The sequence below is a fragment of the Saccostrea cucullata genome, unplaced genomic scaffold (genome assembly GCF_032062105.1).
Source record: "Saccostrea cucullata isolate Sc308-1 unplaced genomic scaffold, CSIRO_AGI_Scuc_v1 ctg1773, whole genome shotgun sequence".
NCBI lineage: Eukaryota > Metazoa > Mollusca > Bivalvia > Ostreida > Ostreidae > Saccostrea > Saccostrea cuccullata.
Window position 1 is genome coordinate 118,644 of NW_026918803.1, and position 20,288 is coordinate 138,931.

General features: G+C 33.2%; 1 protein-coding gene and 1 long non-coding RNA gene across 5 annotated transcripts; one reads left to right on the forward strand and one right to left on the reverse strand.

The window, feature by feature from the left end:
• The first annotated feature begins 1,743 nt into the window (after positions 1-1,743).
• Positions 1,744-5,860, forward strand: LOC134271527 (uncharacterized). 4 transcript variants are annotated; one of them, XR_009993042.1, is made up of 8 exons: positions 1,744-2,162; positions 2,548-2,691; positions 2,856-2,951; positions 3,068-3,235; positions 3,378-3,475; positions 4,012-4,158; positions 4,683-4,748; positions 4,890-5,860. XR_009993042.1 is itself a non-coding variant. In XM_062753732.1 (7 exons), the coding sequence occupies exons 3-7, from the start codon at positions 2,901-2,903 to the stop codon at positions 4,909-4,911; spliced, it is 486 nt and encodes a 161-aa protein (XP_062609716.1). In that variant the 5' UTR covers positions 1,776-2,162; positions 2,548-2,691; positions 2,856-2,900; the 3' UTR covers positions 4,912-5,860. The 4 variants fall into 4 exon arrangements, 1 of the variants encoding a protein (XP_062609716.1); XR_009993040.1 differs by lacking the exon at positions 4,683-4,748 and having other exon boundaries at positions 1,759-2,022; XR_009993038.1 differs by lacking the exon at positions 4,683-4,748 and having other exon boundaries at positions 1,760-2,137.
• Positions 5,760-19,383, reverse strand: LOC134271543 (uncharacterized). Its single transcript, XR_009993043.1, has 6 exons — positions 19,293-19,383; positions 11,757-11,871; positions 8,227-8,473; positions 7,773-7,912; positions 6,484-6,679; positions 5,760-6,300 (listed from the first exon to the last, which is right to left on the reverse strand). It is a non-coding gene; the product is annotated as an uncharacterized LOC134271543 (long non-coding RNA).
• Positions 19,384-20,288: the final 905 nt, after the last annotated feature.

Below are 20,288 nucleotides of genomic sequence, written 5' to 3' on the forward strand. Positions count from 1 at the left end.
TTGTGTACTAAATACATTGTTTTAAAAATTATGACATACAGAAACCTATTCTGAGTTTGTCAATCAGTTCATCGATTTTATATTTTTTTTTATCATTGTAGCAAGTTTTTCATATTTCAAAGACTTCAAAACATTATTATTTGCAATGTGTAATACATGTGTATCTGTCTAGTATATCATACTCATACTGAAAGGAAAAAGAAATCTATGAGAAAATAATATGCGAAAAATGTTCGACTTTGTAGCCGAAAATTATGAAAACTGGTCAGAGGTCTACTTTCGACCTTGGTTACTAAATTCGGTGCTCAAAGCTACTCATCCATGAAATTATCATGTCACATAAGGAAGGTGCTAAAAAGCCCAAAACACTAGCATATGGATGATGACAGTTTTGTGGTCACATCTTGTAGTACCAGTTGATGCACTGAAGGCAAAGACATCGTTTTTGCATATTTGCAGTCAGTATAAATTTTTTGTAATCATGGTATGGCTGAAGGAAGTTTCATTGGGTCTAATAATTGAATTGCGTACATGTAAGTGAATAAAAAAAAAATACGTTGCTGTGTAGTTTGTTTTTAATTTTTCCATCAAACGCATTTTTTCAGCTGTCCGAGACAATTTTGAAAGGTTTCCAACCAAGCATGACGGTGACGTTGGCGCGTAACAACGTCACTCAAGATACGGCTTTCCATTATGCCACCTTTATGGCAAGCCCTTTTGCTATTTATTCGGAAAATAAAATTTATCTTAAAATTACATTTACATTAAAATCATTTTAGAGAGATATTTCTTAAAAAATAGAGATATCTCCAAGCTTAAAGAGATATCTCTCATTTTTGAGAGATATCTCAATGAGAAAGAGATATCTTTTACACTTAGAGAGACATCTCTTATACTTAGATAGATATCTCTTTTTATAAGAGATATCTCTTCCACTTGAGCAGATATCTCTTTCACCTAGAGAGATATCTCTTCTACTTTGGGAGATATCTTTTCAAGTTAAAGAGATATCTCTTAAAGTAAAAGAGATATCTCTCTTAGTTTATCTTAAGAGATATCTCTCAAAGTGAAAGAGATATCTTTCAAAAATGTCTAATATATGGCATGTCAAACGTTTCAATATTCGATAATCTTGTGATGTATATTCAAAATCTTGTGATGTATGTTCGAAATCTTGTGATGTATATTCAAAATCTTGTGATGTATATTCAAAATCTTGTGATGTATGTTCGAAATCTTGTGATGTATATTCAAAATCTTGTGATGTATGTTCAAAATCTTGTGATGTATATTCAATATCTTGTGATGTATATTCTAAAACTTGTGATGTATATTCTATAATCTTGTGATGTATGTTCGAAATCTTGTGATGTATATTCTATAATCTTGTGATGTATATTCAATATCTTGTGATGTATGTTCAAAATCTTGTGATGTATATTCAATATCTTGTGATGTATATTTGAAATCTTGTGATGTATATTCTATAATCTTGTGATGTATGTTCGAAATCTTGTGATGTATATTCAAAATCTTGTGATGTATGTTCAAAATCTTGTGATGTATATTCAATATCTTGTGATGTATATTCTAAAACTTGTGATGTATATTCTATAATCTTGTGATGTATGTTCGAAATCTTGTGATGTATATTCTATAATCTTGTGATGTATATTCAATATCTTGTGATGTATGTTCAAAATCTTGTGATGTATATTCAATATCTTGTGATGTATATTCGAAATCTTGTGATGTATATTCTATAATCTTGTGATGTATGTTCGAAATCTTGTGATGTATATTCGAAATCTTGTGATGTATGTTCGATAATCTTGTGATGTATATTCGAAATCTTGTGATGTATGTTCGATAATCTTGTGATGTATATTCGAAATCTTGTGATGTGTGTTCTACAATTCAGTGATGCGTGCAATAAAATTGCATGACGCAACAGAAAAGTAAGGACAATTTTCATTGGTTAGAAATAACGAAAGTAGCTGAAGCGTCGGGAAAACCATGCAGGTGAGAAAAAACACATCAGTTTGTTTATTGCAGCACTAATTACGAGATGCACGAGTGTTGTTCCTGGTGACATGATGGAGATATTTCGGCCTGCTAGGGAAAAAACTCAGTAAACGTAGATATATTGACAAAATTTGTAGGTACTTGTAACGATATGTCACGATGCTGCATTGTCAGATACAGTATTTATACATGCATGCTAAAAAGTTAAATCTCGTAGTAATCAATATAGCAGAAGAATAATGAAGAGTACATACTACAAAAACTGTGCAATTTGTAGCAAGATTAATTTTTGTTTAACAGCTGTTTTTATTACATTTTATTTCGTATTATTACTACCAAATACTGCTACCGTTTGTTAATGTTATGCACATGGTTATCTTGTACTTGCAAGTAAATGTAACATTTAAAAAAAAAATAATGAAAAAATAAGTCATTTAGGCTATTTGATAATAACATGCTAAATGAACATGTTTTGCTTTTTAATTCTCCTTCACTCAGTCTTTGTATAATGTATATTTTTAGACGAGCTGATCGCCAACCAGGAGATCAGAATGATAGCATCTGCTCCTGCCACTTTAAGGATGGTAAGAAGGAGGGGGACCCTGCATATTTTGCATGGAATGAAGGAAAGGCCATGGATTTCTCTGATCCTGAATGTACAAAAAGGTGAAATTATTTTTCAAAATATGACCAACATCTTGTTTTTGGATGGTGGGTGGGTGGAGTTTAATTGAGAATATTTTACTAAAAATCTTTAAAAGGGTACATGTATAAACAGAGTAGCTTACAACTGAATAAAAAAATAATTCAAGTTTAATTATTTTACCAAGGAGGAAAAAACTCAAAAGTGAGGAGTCCCTGTCATATCTTCACAGATGGACCAGTTGCAGATTCCACAAGCACCAAAATGTCAATATCAAGAAAAAGTAAAGCTCATTTAAAACACCAATGATGACAAATGACCAACACTGAAACATTTTCAATAATTTTTAATAATATATAAAGTTCTTTTAACTGTACATGATTTACAATATATTTTCAGTTGATATCAGAGCACAACTACTCAGCATCCTGCACATTTAACTGTACTCAAGAAATGCAGCGCCTCTCAACAGAAATACAACTGGAAAAGGAATTGCTTGCCCTAAAAATAGAGTCTAGTAAAAGGAAGCCAATATCAATCCACGATATTAAATACAACGAAGAGAAGGTACATTTAAAGGAATTCTAAATGTGATTTCCTATTTCCTAACAATTTCAGTTACTGTAATAAAAACTTGTTGCCATTGAGGGATGAACATCTTAGATTGACTGTTATGTTAACATATTTTGTTATTATTTGGGAGTGTTAGGTCTCTGATCAGCAGGGGCATTTTCTCTATATAAGAAGAAAATGGAGACTCCCTACCCACCCGATGTATTTTGTCGGACAGTTTTCTGTACATTGCAGGTAAATTTTTTATTTATTAACTTTCCAGCCTCTTATTGTATAGTACATTTTGGGGTTTGAAGTCAGTTTTTGCTTTTCTTTAATTTTTAAAAAAAAAATTATTTAAATTCTCCTTTTCTTAGAATAAAATTCAAAAAGTAGCTTCTGATTGTAATGTATAAGACTACAGACATTGAACTTTGATTTGTTATCAAAAGGATTGATTTAAACTTGTCTAAATTAATTGTAAACAAAAATAAAAGGGGACACCTGCTATTTCTTTAAGTGTTTTTCACTGGGGGGTGGGGAAACTTTTTTGTACATACTTAAGCAATAGGAGGGATTAGATAAGAATCAATTAGTATATCAGAGTCTTAAATAATATACTTTGCATAAGCATAAAAAAATTCTATATCAGTCTTTTTGAAACCTTTGAATTTTGCTTAATTAACTATGATTTATCCAATTTTGGAGCTTTTTACCTAATTAGTTAATATCACTTTATTAACATTAAAGCACAAAAACAATTCATTGTACAAATATTTTATTTATTACAGTCACCAATATATCCAAATATCATCACCGGCCCAGACGTCATTCACTCCTTTGAATTGTGCTGGTAGCAGTAAGGTGTCATCATTTGAGATGGTCACAGTATCCAATACACTGAAGTCACAGGACTCAAATTTCATACATGTTCACAGGTAGGTGTATAGTCTTTGAAATTACCACAATTGACTAATTCTGGGACAGGTAAGTATGTAAGTATAGGAATGAGAGCACCAAATCCCCGGATGCACACATGGCTTTGTTTGTTATGGAACATTAAACCGAATACTGAATGGGTAGGCGTTACGCCATTGGCTGAAATCAGGTATTTAATTGTTTTCATTTTAAAGTAAAATTAATGACCTTTGAAATAAATGATAGGATGAGGGTATATTACAGAAACTATAGAAATGCCAGGGAAGATTTTAGGAGTGGGGGATGATTTTTTATGCCGCATGTTATTTACTGTGAATCTCTATAAGTTGAAAATAACTGCAATTTTGACCTATAAACGCCATGGGACCATATATTTTTTTCAGTATTTTTTGTTAGGGCTTAGAACGAAGTTTGAAATGATGCTAAAGATTTTTCTGAAATTGTCATAGTAAAGTACTGAGAAGGCCTAAGGTTTGTATGGAGTTCTATGGGAAAATAATTAGTGGTCTTTTCCCTATACAAGATGCTGTCTGATGGCGTAGTGTAGAATGTAGCGTAGAATGTTTTCCAAGTCAGCTTAAATGCAAAGGTTTGTTTTAAAATTTATCATAATGACTTGCAAAAATTTAATGCAGTTAAATTTATTGTATTCTTGAAAAATTGACTGTAACACAATTTTTTTTACACAATTACAAATAATCAAATTAATTTTTTTCCAACTTTTTTTCAGGGTCTCTGCCAAAATCTTTTGAGGATTTTTCCTCTGCTAGAGCATCCATGGATGCAATTGAAACAACCCAGGACATCCCAACACATATGGATAATCAGGCCATGGCCTACAGTATGTACAAAAGTTGCCATACTTTTAAAGCAGTAACTTGCGTGCCTCCAAATGGTGCACTTACATTTTGCTCCATGCTGTACCCAGGTTCTACTTCTGATGTAGCTATTGTACGTCACAGCCAAGTTTTACGAAAGTTCAAAGCTGGAGACCTTATTTTGGTGGTCAAAGGTTTCACCATTCATGACCAGTTGCCCCAGGGTGTCTGCTTAATTATAAAAGCTCTTTTATCGACACGAGGCCAGTTTACCATACAAGAAGCAGCACTGTGTTACAAGATTGCTAAAGCACTTATTCATGTGGAAAGAGCCAACGAGAGGATAAAGAATTACGAGATTCTCCGTTACATACCATCTACTTACAGACCAATCTCAACAAAAATATTTCAACTCTGTTCTTGTCTTGTAAACTTGCAAGCTCCACTTTTGAAAGAAATTACTTAAAGATACATGTACTTATTATAAATTTGCATTGGCGTGTGACAGTATACACTAAACAGTGAAGATATTCATACCAAAGTGCAAGGGATAAGCAAATTTTGATTTGTTATCAATGTCAATGGTTATATTTGTTAATTTTGTAGTATGTTGTAATACATGTACTTCAGAAAATGAAAATCCCTTTTGTTAGCATGGATTTATTACAAGAATGTTTGGCAATTCCATTCTTCATTTGACAATATAATTTGGAAGAGGGTTTACTTATAATTTTAAATCTCTAGTTTAAAGTATATTTACCTTTAAAGCACAACTCAACAAATTCATGTTTTCAACAATTTATCTATTAAGAAAGACAAAAATGTTACATTTTCACTTTGAGAATAACATCTTCAATTCATTAATAAAATGATTCTAAATTTTGATATTCTTTTTTTATGTAGTACATAGATTTTATTAATCATCATTGCTATTTAAAATAGTCTTATAAGCCAGAAGTTTTATGATGGATTGTGACATATCATGTCATACATTTATGAGACTTAGGAACATTCAACACATTTAACATGATTACCCATTTTCCATTGTTAGAAAATTCTAGAGGTACAAAACTAAGTGTCAAGAAGTTCAAACCAGAACTCAGTTTTCCATCAGTGCTGGAATGAAAATGTTAATGTAGAAATCTATCAGCTTTGGAACATTTGCTGTCCATTCAATGTCTTTTACTATTCTAATCACAATGCAGTCTACTCTTGTCCACACAATTAAGTCGCAGAATGTTTTGTTACATATGTGTAGCTGGCCTTGAATTTGATGATAGTATGGGTGACTGGTTTTCAGGCACAGGGTATCTTGTTTAAGATCTAAAAAAAAAATCAAAAAACACTTAAGTTGTGTTATACCAGTACATATCCCCTCCTTTTTCAATATCTTCATACCATATTGAACAGCTGCACTTGTAAATTAATACATGTTTTGAAATCATTTACTCACCAAGATTTTTAATTTCAAGGTACTGGACAATACAGATTTTTAATGTTATTTACCTATGAAAAATCCTTCAAATTTTGTGCCCCATCTGCTACTGTTGAAGACGATGCTGTATATGGACACTTCACCTCTACAATATCAGGAATGGCGTCTTTGGCTTCTGGAGTTTGATAAAATACACTGCATGTTGGTGGTCGAACAACTAAGCCATCAGGTGAAGCTCCCAACACTCTGGATTCATGCAACCATATCCTTTTCAGAAAAAATTATAATACTACTGAATGCAAACAAACCATTATACAATTGATTTTGTAATGCAAACAAAGTCTAAGTAGAGCTTTTATAATCCTTCCACTTCAAAAAGCAAATTTTCTGGAATATGTTGGTAACTGAATATTTATGCCCTGCCATGAATATGGCCGGGGCAAATAGTGTTTGTCATGTCCGTCTTCCGTCCTTCTGTCCTTCCATCCCACTTTGTGTTTAGCTCTGTTCAAAGTTAAGTTTCAAAGAAACTATCCAAGATATTTTCATCAAACTTCATATGCTGATAGATATTGATGAGAGCTATGCAACTGCAACAACATTTTTTGACCTTGACCTTTCCTTTGACCTTGACCTGACTTTTCTTAAATAGTGTTTAGCTCAGTTTTAAACATACCATTCAAGATGGTGTTATCAAACTTTACATGTTGATACAAACTTGCATAGATGATGCATCTAGAGATGAACACTACCGGACTTGCTTCGGATGCTGGATCTGACCTACATTTTCCAGATGAGTGACCAGGTTCAAGTTTTTGGAGCAGGTCTATTCCCAAGGAACTATAAGCCCTACCTGAACTAAACTTGCTTCGGATGCTGGATCTGACTTACATTTTCATTCCCAAGTAACTATAAGCCCTACCTAAACCAAACTTGCATGGATGATGCAGCTAGGGATGGACACTACCAGACTTGCTTCGGATGCTGGATCTGACCTTTATTTTCATTCCCAAGTAACTATAAACCCTACCTGAACCAAACTTGCATGGATGATGCATCTAGGGATGGACACTACCAGACTTGCTTTGGATGCTGGACCTACATTTTTATTCCCAACTAACTATAAGCCCTGCCTGAACCAAACTGATCAAATTTTATACATGTACAAATTTCATGTTGCTTTACTAATATATCCTCGGCGGGGCATTCATGTCCTATGGACATATTTCTAGTTTTTCTTTTACAATTAGACTTCAGTAATTGATTTCTGTTTCTCACCAGGATAAGTCCTGTTATTTGTTTTGACACATTGAATGTTAACATGTCAGAGGTTGAATGAATGTTATTTTGTGCTGTATACCTGACTGCTCTACAGCTGCATCAAAGTCCTTTTCATACTTTCTCAAAGCATCATCTTCATGAGTGATACCCCATGCAACAGCCTTGATGGACTCCAGATTGTAAGCCGACATCAGCTGTTTCTTCAGTGACAATGTCAATCTGGAGAAGAAAATATGATTTTTGGTTATTAATCTTATATTTCCTGCATCTTTATGTACAAATATCTAGTCATTACAGTCGAACCTCATTATCTCAAACTCAATGAGACCAAGAAAAATGTTGGAAATATCCGTGGATTCAAGAATAATACATAAAGAGTTATCAAGAATAAAATGTCCCAGTCTTTTATAAATGGTTTGGACTTCAAAATTACTTTGACATATCCATGAAATATGAGATAATGGGTTTGAGATAACAAAGTTTGACTGTAATTTTAAAAGTCTTTTTCGCAAAAATTTAATCACACGTCTTACCGCCTTTGCTTAGAACTGAGAACTGCACCAAAGTTGGAAGCTGATATGCTTTATTTCCTTACAATCGACCACATTGGGTTGTTTCGTTGCCAATGCAGCTCTTTTAATGGATTCAGGGATAATGCATGCTGTAACCATACCATAGGGGTATCAGAATGAACATACTCTGGTGATGTTAACAGGTCTTCAATGAGAGGTACAGGTGGACCAGGTTCACATGGCTCTGGTTCAAGAATCCAATTCAATGCTGAAAAATTTCATTACTTGTGTCATTCTCAAAAATATCATCCATAATATCCATATCACATATACCAAGTATTTATATAAGAGTCCATACATTTCATTTTAGTGAACACTGTCATGGGTTTTTGTAATGTATGCATTACATATCAAATTTACAACTCACTTGCATATATTTGTTCAGAATTGTTCCTGTATATAATTTTGCACGTGGCATTCTTAGTGTGAAAATGCCATGTAAAAATTGGTGCAAATGTACAATTAATATTTACTTAATTATTAACAAGGTTTCATAATGACAGAGTATTTAAATAAAAGAAGAATGATCTGATAATTCGCAAGAATATGAAACAAAATATTTTTTTTAATGCAATTGAATAATTTATTTTTCCTTTCAAAAATGTATGCTCATGTACAAAAATGCTATCATATTTATAATATTGTCTTTCCAATTATTCAAAGGTTGTTATTAATATTTATTACATAGTATGTTCAAAAATTGGGCAATATACATAGCCAACTATATTATACTCCTCATCTTTGTACATTTGTTCACAATTAAAATTAACAATCGGTCAGTAACAAAATAACAGTTTCATAATACTCGTAATATAAAAATCAAATCAAACTTAAATAACAACAATAGTAACACCAAAATCATAACTTCCTTCTTATATTTTACCAATAAACCTTTCAAGGTGCAAAAAACACTGGTCACTTTCATCAAAGGGTCAGTTTAAAGCACTTCAAATATGAAGCAAATTTTTTAACAACTGATTTATTTATATTTAATGATTGATCATTTTTAAAAAAAAACAAAAAAAAAAAACAAGAGGCCCATGGGCCACATCGCTCACCTGAGCACTGTGGCTAGGAAAAAGTAAAAATTGGTTTTTTATTGAAAAGTTTAAATCCAAAAGTAGTCCCTTGACCAATCATGGCTTTGCTTTTCTTGAGAAGGTTATTTTTAAAGAATTTTCCTATATATTTCTATATAAAATTTGATCATCCTTTGTGGCCCTGTCCTACCCCCGGGGGACATGATTTGAACAAACTTGAATCTACACTACCTAAGGATGCTTCCATATAAATATGATCAATCAGGGTTTTGCTGTTCTTGAGAAGATTTTTAAAGATTTTTCCTTTATTAGGTCACCTGAGTAACTCAGGTGACCTATTGCTATCCGTTTTCGTCCGTCGTCGTGTGTCGTGCGTCGTGTGTTAACAATTGAACATTTTCAGCTTCTTCTCTGAAACCGCTGAACCAATTTCAACCAAATTTGGTATACAGCATCTATGGGTGAAGGGGAACAAAAATTGTGAATTTTATGGTCCCCGCCCCCCTGGGGCCTCAGGGGTGGGGCCAAAACCACTAAAATTATTACAATCTTTAAAAATCTTCTTCTTTACTCCGGGACATCAAGCAGGCAAACTATTGGCATGAATGTAATGAGCATTGAGTCCTCTACCAAAATTGTGAAATTCATGGCCCCAGGGTCAGGGGTTCTAGTGCTAGGGCGGGGCTATATAGATTATATAGTGAAAATGCATTAATTCTTTGAAAATCTTCTTCTCCGCTCCTGGGTATTAAATAAACTAACCAAACACATAGTTATGATAAGAAAGAGTGCCTCTACCAAAATTGTGAATTTTATGACCCCAGGGTCAGGGGTTCTGGTGTTAGGGCGGGGCTCTATTGGTTATATAATGAAAATGCATTTATTCTTTGACAATCTTCTTCTCAACTTCTGGGTATTAAATTAACTAACTAAGTACATAGTTATGTTGATCAAGAGTGCCTTTTTCAGAATTGTGAATTTTGTGGCCCCAGGGTCAGGGTTTCTGGTGTTAGGGTGGGGCCCTATTGATTATATAGTGAAAATGCATTAATTCTTTGGAAATCTTCTTCTCTGCTCCTGGGTATTAAGTAAATTATCCAAGTACATAGTTATGATGAGCAAGTCTTCCAAAATTGTGAATTTTATGACCCCAGGGTCAGGGGTTATGGTGTTAGGGCGGGGCTCTATTGGTTTTATAGTGAAAATTCATTTATTCTTTGAAAATCTTTCCTTTGCTCCTGGGTTTTATGCCAATGATCCAAATATATATAATTATGATGAAGAAATTTGCATCTAGCAAAACGGTTTTTTCATGCCCCCCCCCCCCCCCCCCCCCCCGGGGGGGGGGGGGGGGGGGGTACAAAGTCTGAAAGTAAATTAATGCTTTGAAATCTGCTCTTTGGTATTAATCAACCATTGTATGATAAAATTTGCACAATTTTGAAATATGTGGCCCTAGGTTCAGTGGTTCCTTTGGGATGAGGTGCACAACTGGTTATAAAGTGGAAGTGCATTTTCTCTTATGTTACTCTAATCTTCCTCTGGATATTAAGTATTACAAATAGAGTAAGCATGCTAAGTCTTTAATTATGATAAGCAATGGTGCCTCTTTCAAAGTTGTGAATTGTGAATTTCATGGCCTCTGCTTTAAAACACAAACCAAATTTAATTGTTTGAAAGTTGTTGCACAATACTCAGGTGACCTATAAGGCCCGTGGGCCTCTTGTATTTCTATGTAAAACTTTGATCTTCCATTGTGGCCCCGCCCTACCCCGGGGGTTATGATTTGAACAAACTTGAATCGACACTACCTGAGGATGCTTCCATATACATGTAAATAGGATCAATTATGGCTTTGTCATTCTTGAGAAGAAGATTTTTAAAGAATTTTCTTATATATTTTTATGTTAAACTTTGGTCAGCCATTGTGGCTCCGCCCTACCCCCGGGGGTCATGATTTGAACAAATTTAAATCTACACTACCTGAGGATGTTTCTCCATAAGTTTCATTTTTCCTGGCACAGTGGTTCTTGAGAACAAGATTTTTAAAACATACCATCAAATTTTCATTAATTCCCAATTATCTCCCCTTGAATGAGGGTGTGGCCCTTTATTTGAACAAACTTGAATCCCCTTCACCCAAGGATGCTTTGTGGCAAGTTTGGTTGAAATTGGTCCATGGGTTCTAGAGAAGAAGTCGAAAATATGAAAAGTTTACAGACAGACAGATGGACAGACAGACAGACAAACAGCTAGATAGACAAAATGTGATCAGAAAAGAGCTAGAAATGAAACATTCCTCACCACAAAAGCCAGAAGAATATAGGGACCACCACCAGTAACATGTTTCTGGGAAGAACCAAACCATGCAGAGATAAATATCAATAGTCCTGAAGCTTCGATGCAGGACCAAGTACGAGAATTGCTACAAACACTACTCCGGAGACTTACCTATTATCCTATGATGTAACGTACTTTGTCCACTGCAGCTGGTTCCCTCATAAGCTGGTAGCGAGGACAGTTCAGGATGTCCTGTCAACTTTATTCCTCAACTTCCTGTCTTGGACTGAAAAGCAATAAGTGGAAATCTTTAGTGTTGCCTAGTGTATTGAATTAAAAAGAAAGTTGCAAGATTGTGAAGGGGGGGGGGGGGTACTGATGCTGTGCATTTTAATTAAATGTACAAAATCTGTATTTCAGAGTTTAATGCATTCATGTATTTTGTGAATTGTCTTACGGGTGAAACACAATATAGGGCGCATTAAGAATACCACATTGTTATGCATGATTTTTAGAAATGTTATTTTCTTTATATGTAATTTATCATAATTCATTCATAGGCATACATATAAAGGACTTGTGTGCAAAATTTTGTTGATCTAGCCTTAACAGAATTTAAGTAAATGCAATAAATGTACCTCCAAAATGACCTTTTTTTAGCGTTATGCTGTTGCACTTTGAAATTACACCATTTTTCAATTGAAATAATTGTTATATATCATACATTTTCATGCAAATGATCATTATCAGACTTTAGAATTTATTTTACAAATTATTTTGGTGCTTGAATTTTCAGGATTGAATAACAACTTTTGAAGATATGAAAGAAAGTGTAATAGGGGTGCAATGTTATACATTTTTTATATAATTTCACCCCTCGCATTATGCCGAATAAAAATAATGTTCATATCATTTATTTTCTCAGATTTCTGTCTAACATCACAGTATTAATGCTCTGTTACTTACAGAAAAAAGTTGGGTTAATGTAACAATTGAAATGAAATTTCATCATGTTTTAATGTGGAAAATTAAGTTTTTACAAAAAACTGTAGTGTCCGTAACCACTTTCATTCTGTGAAATTGGAAAGCTCTATGAATATCTTAACTAATTTCCTAGATAGGCATCTCATATAGATGCTGAGATGTGTTGTAATTTTCCTGATCATCACCACTGTTTGTCTGTTATCATTACAAATGTGGTTACGGACACTACAAAACCATGCAGTGTCCGTAACCTGAATTTGAGGCAGTTTTAAACAGGCGGTGTTAAAACACTAATGCAAATTTATTCACAAGGGTCAGAAGATTGTTTAACAAGTTAGTCATTGTACTTTATTTTTCTCCCTCATTTTGATATTGCAACTAATTTGGGAAACCCAGATTGCACCAAGTTCATATACAAGATCCTTGGTGTTACATCACCTTGATATTGGCAGATGCTATTGACATCCTAGGATTTAAGTCAAATAGCATGTCATTATTTTTTTGATTGTTTAAGTCAACTAGTGTTACATTTAAGAAAATCTTGTTGAAATTCCTCTGTTTAAGGTTAAGTTTCATTCTATTGTAAATAAGATGTAGAGTGTGTAGTGTCCGTAACCAAAAGTTGAAAATTGAAATATCTTTATTTTTTCTCCATAAAATTTACAGATAAATTTTTGAAACAGTGTATTATTGAATTTAGAGATAAAAAGATGTTTATTAGCTGGATTTCTTTTAGATCATGTGGTTTTTTTCTTTACTGCAAGTACTAAAATAATGATTGGACACCCACAATGACATATAAAAATAGTTAGAAATTATTATCACTAGCTAAATAACTCATATTTCTTGTGATTATTGCTTCAATTGTCTAGTTGCTTATTAGGTAATATCTTAAAATATGTTAAATGCAAGTAAATTTGCATTCAAAATGTTAAACAGTTGGGAAGTAATTTGGTTACGGACGCTACAAAAAATTTCAAAAAAGAAAACAACTAAAATTACACCAATTTCAGATAAAGTATTGTATGTTTTAACTCTTTGAAGAAAAATAGAATGCTTCACAGAAAAAAAAATAATTGAAGAAATATTAGGGAGCTTTATTCTTCAAGGTTTGACTTTTCTACTTGCACATAACACCTGTATCAAGTTACATGTGTATATATTTATTTAAAGTATATTGGTTATGGTATGCTTTTAACAGATGAAGTTGAGATCTGAAGAATAAAAAAAATCAGGAGAAACTGAAACGAGAAATAAAATGCTGAAAAAAGATAGGAAAAGGGCTTAAAAACAAAAACTTCATCCACAAACCTGTGAAAAATTAAAGTATTGTGTCCGTAACCCTTAAATTTGGTTAATTGACTTCATTGATCATTGTACCTACATTCTAAATACTTTTCATAAAACTCTAATGAATAATATAACTTTTCTTTTGCACTTCAGTTAATAAATACATGTAGTTATGTGAAAGAAGAAAGTTTCAGGATTTCCTAAAGTGGATTTTTTTCTGTTGGCATTAGTTCTGCAAGTAAATTGTTCTTTCTTGAAACAATATTTAATTTGTATGTACTTTGTATTTGATAATCATTTAAATCTGATTTATAATAGTTCAGAAGTTTATAAAATGTTTTTTTCACCACAAACCAAACGCCAATCATAAATATTTGGGTTTTGTAATGTCCGTAACTTAATGAAGCTATCAAATTATTTTAAAAAATTCATAAAAATGAAATGTCCTATTTTAATGGAAGTATTTATATTTCACCAAACGCATTAAAAGTGTTATTTATAAATAGTTTTTCTTTATTATGTTCCCCAAACGGAGTTTGGGAACATATTGTTTTTACTCGGTTTCTTATTATTAAGGTCTTCCGTCTTCACGGAAGACCTTATAGTGATTCTATTGTTTCTTATTATTATTATTCTTTTTTCTTCTGACCAAATTTTGTGCAGGCGATTTCTCGTAAACTATTCAGTGGATTTCATTGAAAATTTCAGGAATTATAGGTCATTATATGAATTTTATATAAAATTCCGTTTGTTGGAAAATTCCCAACCAGTGCCAAGTTATGGGCAATTTCCTTATTTTAAAATGTAATTTTGTCTTCGAATGTTCTCGAAAACGGCTCAAGATATTAACTGGAGACTTGTTAGAGATGATAGACCATCAGTTATAGATGTGCAATTTTGCCTTCGTTTGTGTCGTCAGTACTTCCGGTCGCTACAGGAAGTGAATTCAAAATGTGCACTTTTTCAACTTTTTTGTTTTTCAATATTTTTGTTTGATGTAATAAATGGTAATTAAGACCCTACTGGAAAAGCCTAATATACAATTTATTTTAGAATTGATCAATCCACACACTAGATATTCGCATTTAAAAATCTGAAGTGTGTCCAAGATGGCGGCGGTCTCCGTAAACTCCGCCATTAAGCAAGTCGGGTTCTAGAAGGTCAGCTGAGCGTTTAGATGAACGAAGCTGCTACCAAAATGATTTATGAAATGTAAAGGATTCTTTAGAATGCTACATTGCAATTACGTTGCATTGAGTATAGTTTTAATATGAGGTTTCCTCAAACGTCTATTGAAATTGTTTTTGTCTGCATCTCAAAGTAGAATGCAACATGACTACAACTGGAAATATGATGACTACAATATTTTGTTTTGTACCAGGAAAAACTTATCCTAAACCAAGGTTGTAACTAATAGCTTTTCAAGAAACTTGCCTTACTTAATATTCACTATGTTTCTGAAGTATTACTTGACTTCTGTTTATTTTTCCACGCTGGCTTGTGACATATTGAATTAATGGAAAAGACATAAATAAGAAAAACATTTTTTTTAAAGATTGTTTATTAAAGGTAATATAAATATTCCTGTAATAAATGCAAGTTATTGAACATAGATAGTATCAGATTCCTTCACCGTCGGAGGGCGAGTGAAACATTCGAGTCTTTTCATGAACGTGTAACTCATCCGAACTTTGGGCGTAAACAGTATACAAAATTTGTGGAAAATCTTACCGAATTCACTGCTTTAGTGTTACTTGGCCGTATACGATATTATATTTGAACAATGTGATAAATATACATTCTAACGCTCAAAATTCCGGTTATAAGAAGATACATTTCTAATTTTCCTTGAAACTATCAGATCCATTAAATAGATCAAACATTTCAAAGTATAGCGTTAAGAACTACTTGTGACGTTTGGCACGAAATAATGTATCGTGACCCGACTTAATTAGTAGACAAATGGCGACATTTAAAAGTTTGGCAAGCTAACTCTCCTTTTATAATTCCAAACTGAATTTTTAAAAAATGTAATGTATGTTGGAATTTAAAAAAAACAATCTCACGTAATTCGAATGTTAATTTGAAGCGAGTTCCCAAAGGTGTAATGGGTACCGCAATGGATTTTCACGCTGGCGACCCGGGTTCGATCCCCCATATTTCCGATTTTTTAAATCACTTTTTCAGTTTGATTTTACATTTTTTTTCTGAATCGGACGGAAGACCTCTCGTTGCTCGCAACGAGTTTCTTTTCTAGTTATGTTCCCCAAACGAAGTTGGGGAACGTATTGTTTTTACTCTGTTTCTTATTATTATTATTATTATTATTTTTCTTCTCGGGAAAATTTTGTCCGCGAATGATCTTGTAAAGTACACATCCGATTAAGGGGAAACCTTTTTAGGGTAAGTAGGCATGTTATATAGATTTGCGGAATCAAGGTCATTTTGCGCGCACGTGCTTGCAAGAGCGCGCACGTGCAAAACTTGAAATGACCAATATATAATGGATATAACCGTAACTTTTCTATTTTTAGACGAAATGTTTTGAAACTAATAATGTAAGAATATATGAGTAGTATGCACAAGATGACATGGTCAAAATAGCAAGATCGCACGTGCAAGCACGTGCGCTTCGCTCTGATTGGCTGAAACTAAAGTCTCAATATCTTTCTTGTTTTTTGATAAAATCATTTGAAATTTTGAACATAGTCATACATTAGGGAGATCTACAGCCCGTAATAAAAGAAATATCATGAAAGCATGTGCATGCACGTGTGCTTGCAAGAGCTCGCACGTGCAACACGAGAAATGTCCAATATAATTGATACAGACGTAACTATTTAAATTATTGATGATATGCTTTAAAACTTATATTAGAAGTATGTATTAGAAGCATACACAAGATGACATGGTCAAAAAAGCAAGATCTCACGCGCATGCACGTGCGCTTTGCTCTGATTGGCTGAAGCTAAAGTCTCAATATCTTTCTTGTTTTTTGACGAAATCCTTTGAAATTTTAAATATAGGCATGCATTAGGATATCCTACAATAAGATATATAGCAATTATTTTGAAAACGCGTGCATGCACGTGCGCTGCAATCTGATTGGCTTATGCTTTAAATAGCTATAACTCCCTTGGTTTTCAACCAAACAGGATAGGATTTGGAACATGGATAGATATAATGGACTTCTACAAGAAAACATGGTCACCATGCACATGCATACACGTGCATGTACGTGCGCTGCAATCTGATTGGCTGAAACTTTGAACAGCTATAACTCCCTTGGTTTTCAACCAAACGGGGTGTGATTTAGAACATTGATAGATGTAATGGACTTCTACAAGAAAGTATGGTCGCCATGATCATGTGAGCACGTGCGTGCACGTGAAATGAGTAAAATCAAAAATACACTTGAATTAGCGTATTTTTTAATATGTTTGCATTAAATACTTTGATATTTAGTCTATTAAAATCTATAGATTGTAAAGAAAAGATTGTATGGTCATTACGCACATGCATTCACATGCGCACGCGTGCAATGCTAAAATTCGAATGAAATTGGTACACTTCTGAATAAACGTTGTTAAAGTCTCAAATGCGTAGAGTTTGTCTTATTTAATGAAGCTTATAGGGAATATGGCACCGAAAGGGGGTTGGGGAGCGTTTGGGGAACGTCTGTAACGGTCCCCGTTACAATTAGCACTAGTTATTATTATTATTATTCTTTTTTTTCTTATTTGTTCTCCGGTACTTTTTTGTCCGGAAGTGTTCTCAGAAACTGTTCACCCAACTGACCTAAAACCTTTTTAGGGTTAATGGGTGTGTAGTGTAGATGTGCGGAACGAAGGTCATTTTGCGCGCATACGCATGCACGTGCGTGCGCGTGCAACACGTGAAATGACTTATATACTTAATATAGCTATATCTTTTACAGTTTTTAATGAAATGACTTGAAACTCATTATATAAAGATAAATTAATAGTGTACATAATGTGACACTGTCAAATTAGCACGAACTCACGCGCATGCACGTGCGCTTCGCTCTGATTGGCTAAAACAAAAACCTCAGTATCTTCTCTGTTTTTTGACGAAATGCTTTGAAATTTAAAACATAGTCATGAATTAGGATATCCTACAATATGATATAGAAAAAATTTCATGAAATCACGCGCATGCACGTGTGCTGCAATCTGATTGGCTGATACTTTAAATGACTATATCGCCTTTGTTTTTTGACGAAATGCTTTGAAATTTAAAACATAGTCATACATTAGGATGTCCTGCAATATGATATACAAAAAAATTTCAAGAAATTACGCGCATGCACGTGTGCTGCGATCTGATTGGCTGAAACTTTAAATGACTATATCTCCTTTGTTTTTTGACGAAATGCTTTGAAATTTAAAACATAATCATTCAGTAGGATATCCTACAATGTGATATAGAAAAAAAATCATGAAATCACGCGCATGCACGTGTGCTGCAATCTGATTGGCTGAAACTTGGAATGGCTATAACTCCCTTGTTTTTCAACCAAACAGGATGGGATTCAGAACATAGATAAATATAAGGGACTCCTACAAGAAGGTATGGTCATCATGCACGTGCACGCATGTGCGTGCATTTGGAACGAATGAAATTAGAAATACACTTGAATGAGTGATTTTTAATACTTTTGGACTTAATGCTTTCACATTTAGTATATTACAGGGAATATGGCACTAAAAGGGAGTTGGGGAGCGTTTGGGGAACATCTGTAACGGTTCCCGTTACAATTAGCCCTAGTTTATATTGGTTTTAAAGAGTTCACATGAAATGAAATACTACCATTTTAAACAAAAATATACGAAGTAAGAACTGTTTTTTATTTTAAAGTATAATGCCACCTTTTTTAGTCAAAATTTTGTCCATATTTTGTATTTTTATATGTTGTTTGTTTGTGAGCAGTTGAAAAAATTAGAGCTTATAAACAGTTTTTAATATTTATTTCAAAGAAAACAACACTTGTAGTGTCCGTAACCTATAAAAATGAGGTTATTATCAGCTTGTAAAAAACAAAGTTATAATGTGAATTTCACAAAACCGTTTTTGTTTGAGATCCTTTATATATTCTACTTTTTAGAAAAAATATTTTTGGGGCAAAATGAAGACATTAATTTTTTACCCCCAAGCGCAACCTTACTGTTCCCTATATTGTGTTTCACCCGTTAGGATTCATGTAATAATTGTTGCTATGTATTATTAAGCACTAAATCTATTCAACTGCATGTGTAAATGGGGAAAATGTGGATATGTAAATGATGTATAATTGCAATGTGTAAAATGTGACATTTTCTTATATGAGGGAGTCTGTTCATGTAATTTTTTTTTCATTAATTATTTTATTTATCTTGATAAAATTATTTCAATTAACAATATTGTTTTTCTTACCAGTCTGATGAACTCAACAAAGGTTACAGAGGTGAATGGTAGAAATATGGGTATTACAGGTGTCAAAACTCTTCGTTGATGACCAGACTGCATGCCGCAATGTAAAATCACCATTTTGGATCTTTAAAAGGGGAGACTACTCCCGAAATCAAAGAAATTGTCATAAAAATGAGTAACCTGATTTTCTTTAGGTCTCACACAAGGAAATAATTTCACTATATGTTACTATATAGCTTTAATTAAATAAATTAATTAACTAGACTCTCAGCAGATAATTCATGAATGAGAAAAAGATTAATGCTTAGACAAAATTTGAGATCAGAAAAAATATACCCCTTATGCGGCTTTTAAGAAAGAAAACTGAGACTAAACATACCTATACCCCGAAATACACATGGGCAAACAGCCAACACACCATCGAGGAAGTTACATCGATCATGCGTACCTAAAAAAAAAGAGTTCCCTTTGATTCAGTGGCACAATTCTGCTGATATGATATTCCTAGTGCATGAGTCCAAAATTAAAACTGTAGACCTACGTAAAGTTCCTGAAAATGAAAAAAGAAAAGAAATATTATTGTCTCTATATACATCATACATAGAACTACATTTGTTCATTTTAATTAGCTATCTCCTTGCATAAGACCTCTAAGGGTAATTTTATGCTATTTACCATGTGCACTGATTGCCATAAAACTAAAGAAAAAATACCAGCCTTACAAAGTCACTTAACCATGACCTTTGACATACCTTACTAAGAATACCCTGGACAATTTGGTTTAACTTAAGACTTCTGAATTTTTAAATGCAGGTTTTGATAAATTAACCATTTAATATACTTATGAGCTCATAAAACTGTTCTTTAAAACTGTATGATAAAGAGTGTAAAAACTTTGAAACATGTTTGGAAAGTATTATCACACATGTGATATGGGATAAATTATCACCACAGAAAGATAAAAAAAAATCACTGCAGATATGCGACAATAATTCTTAT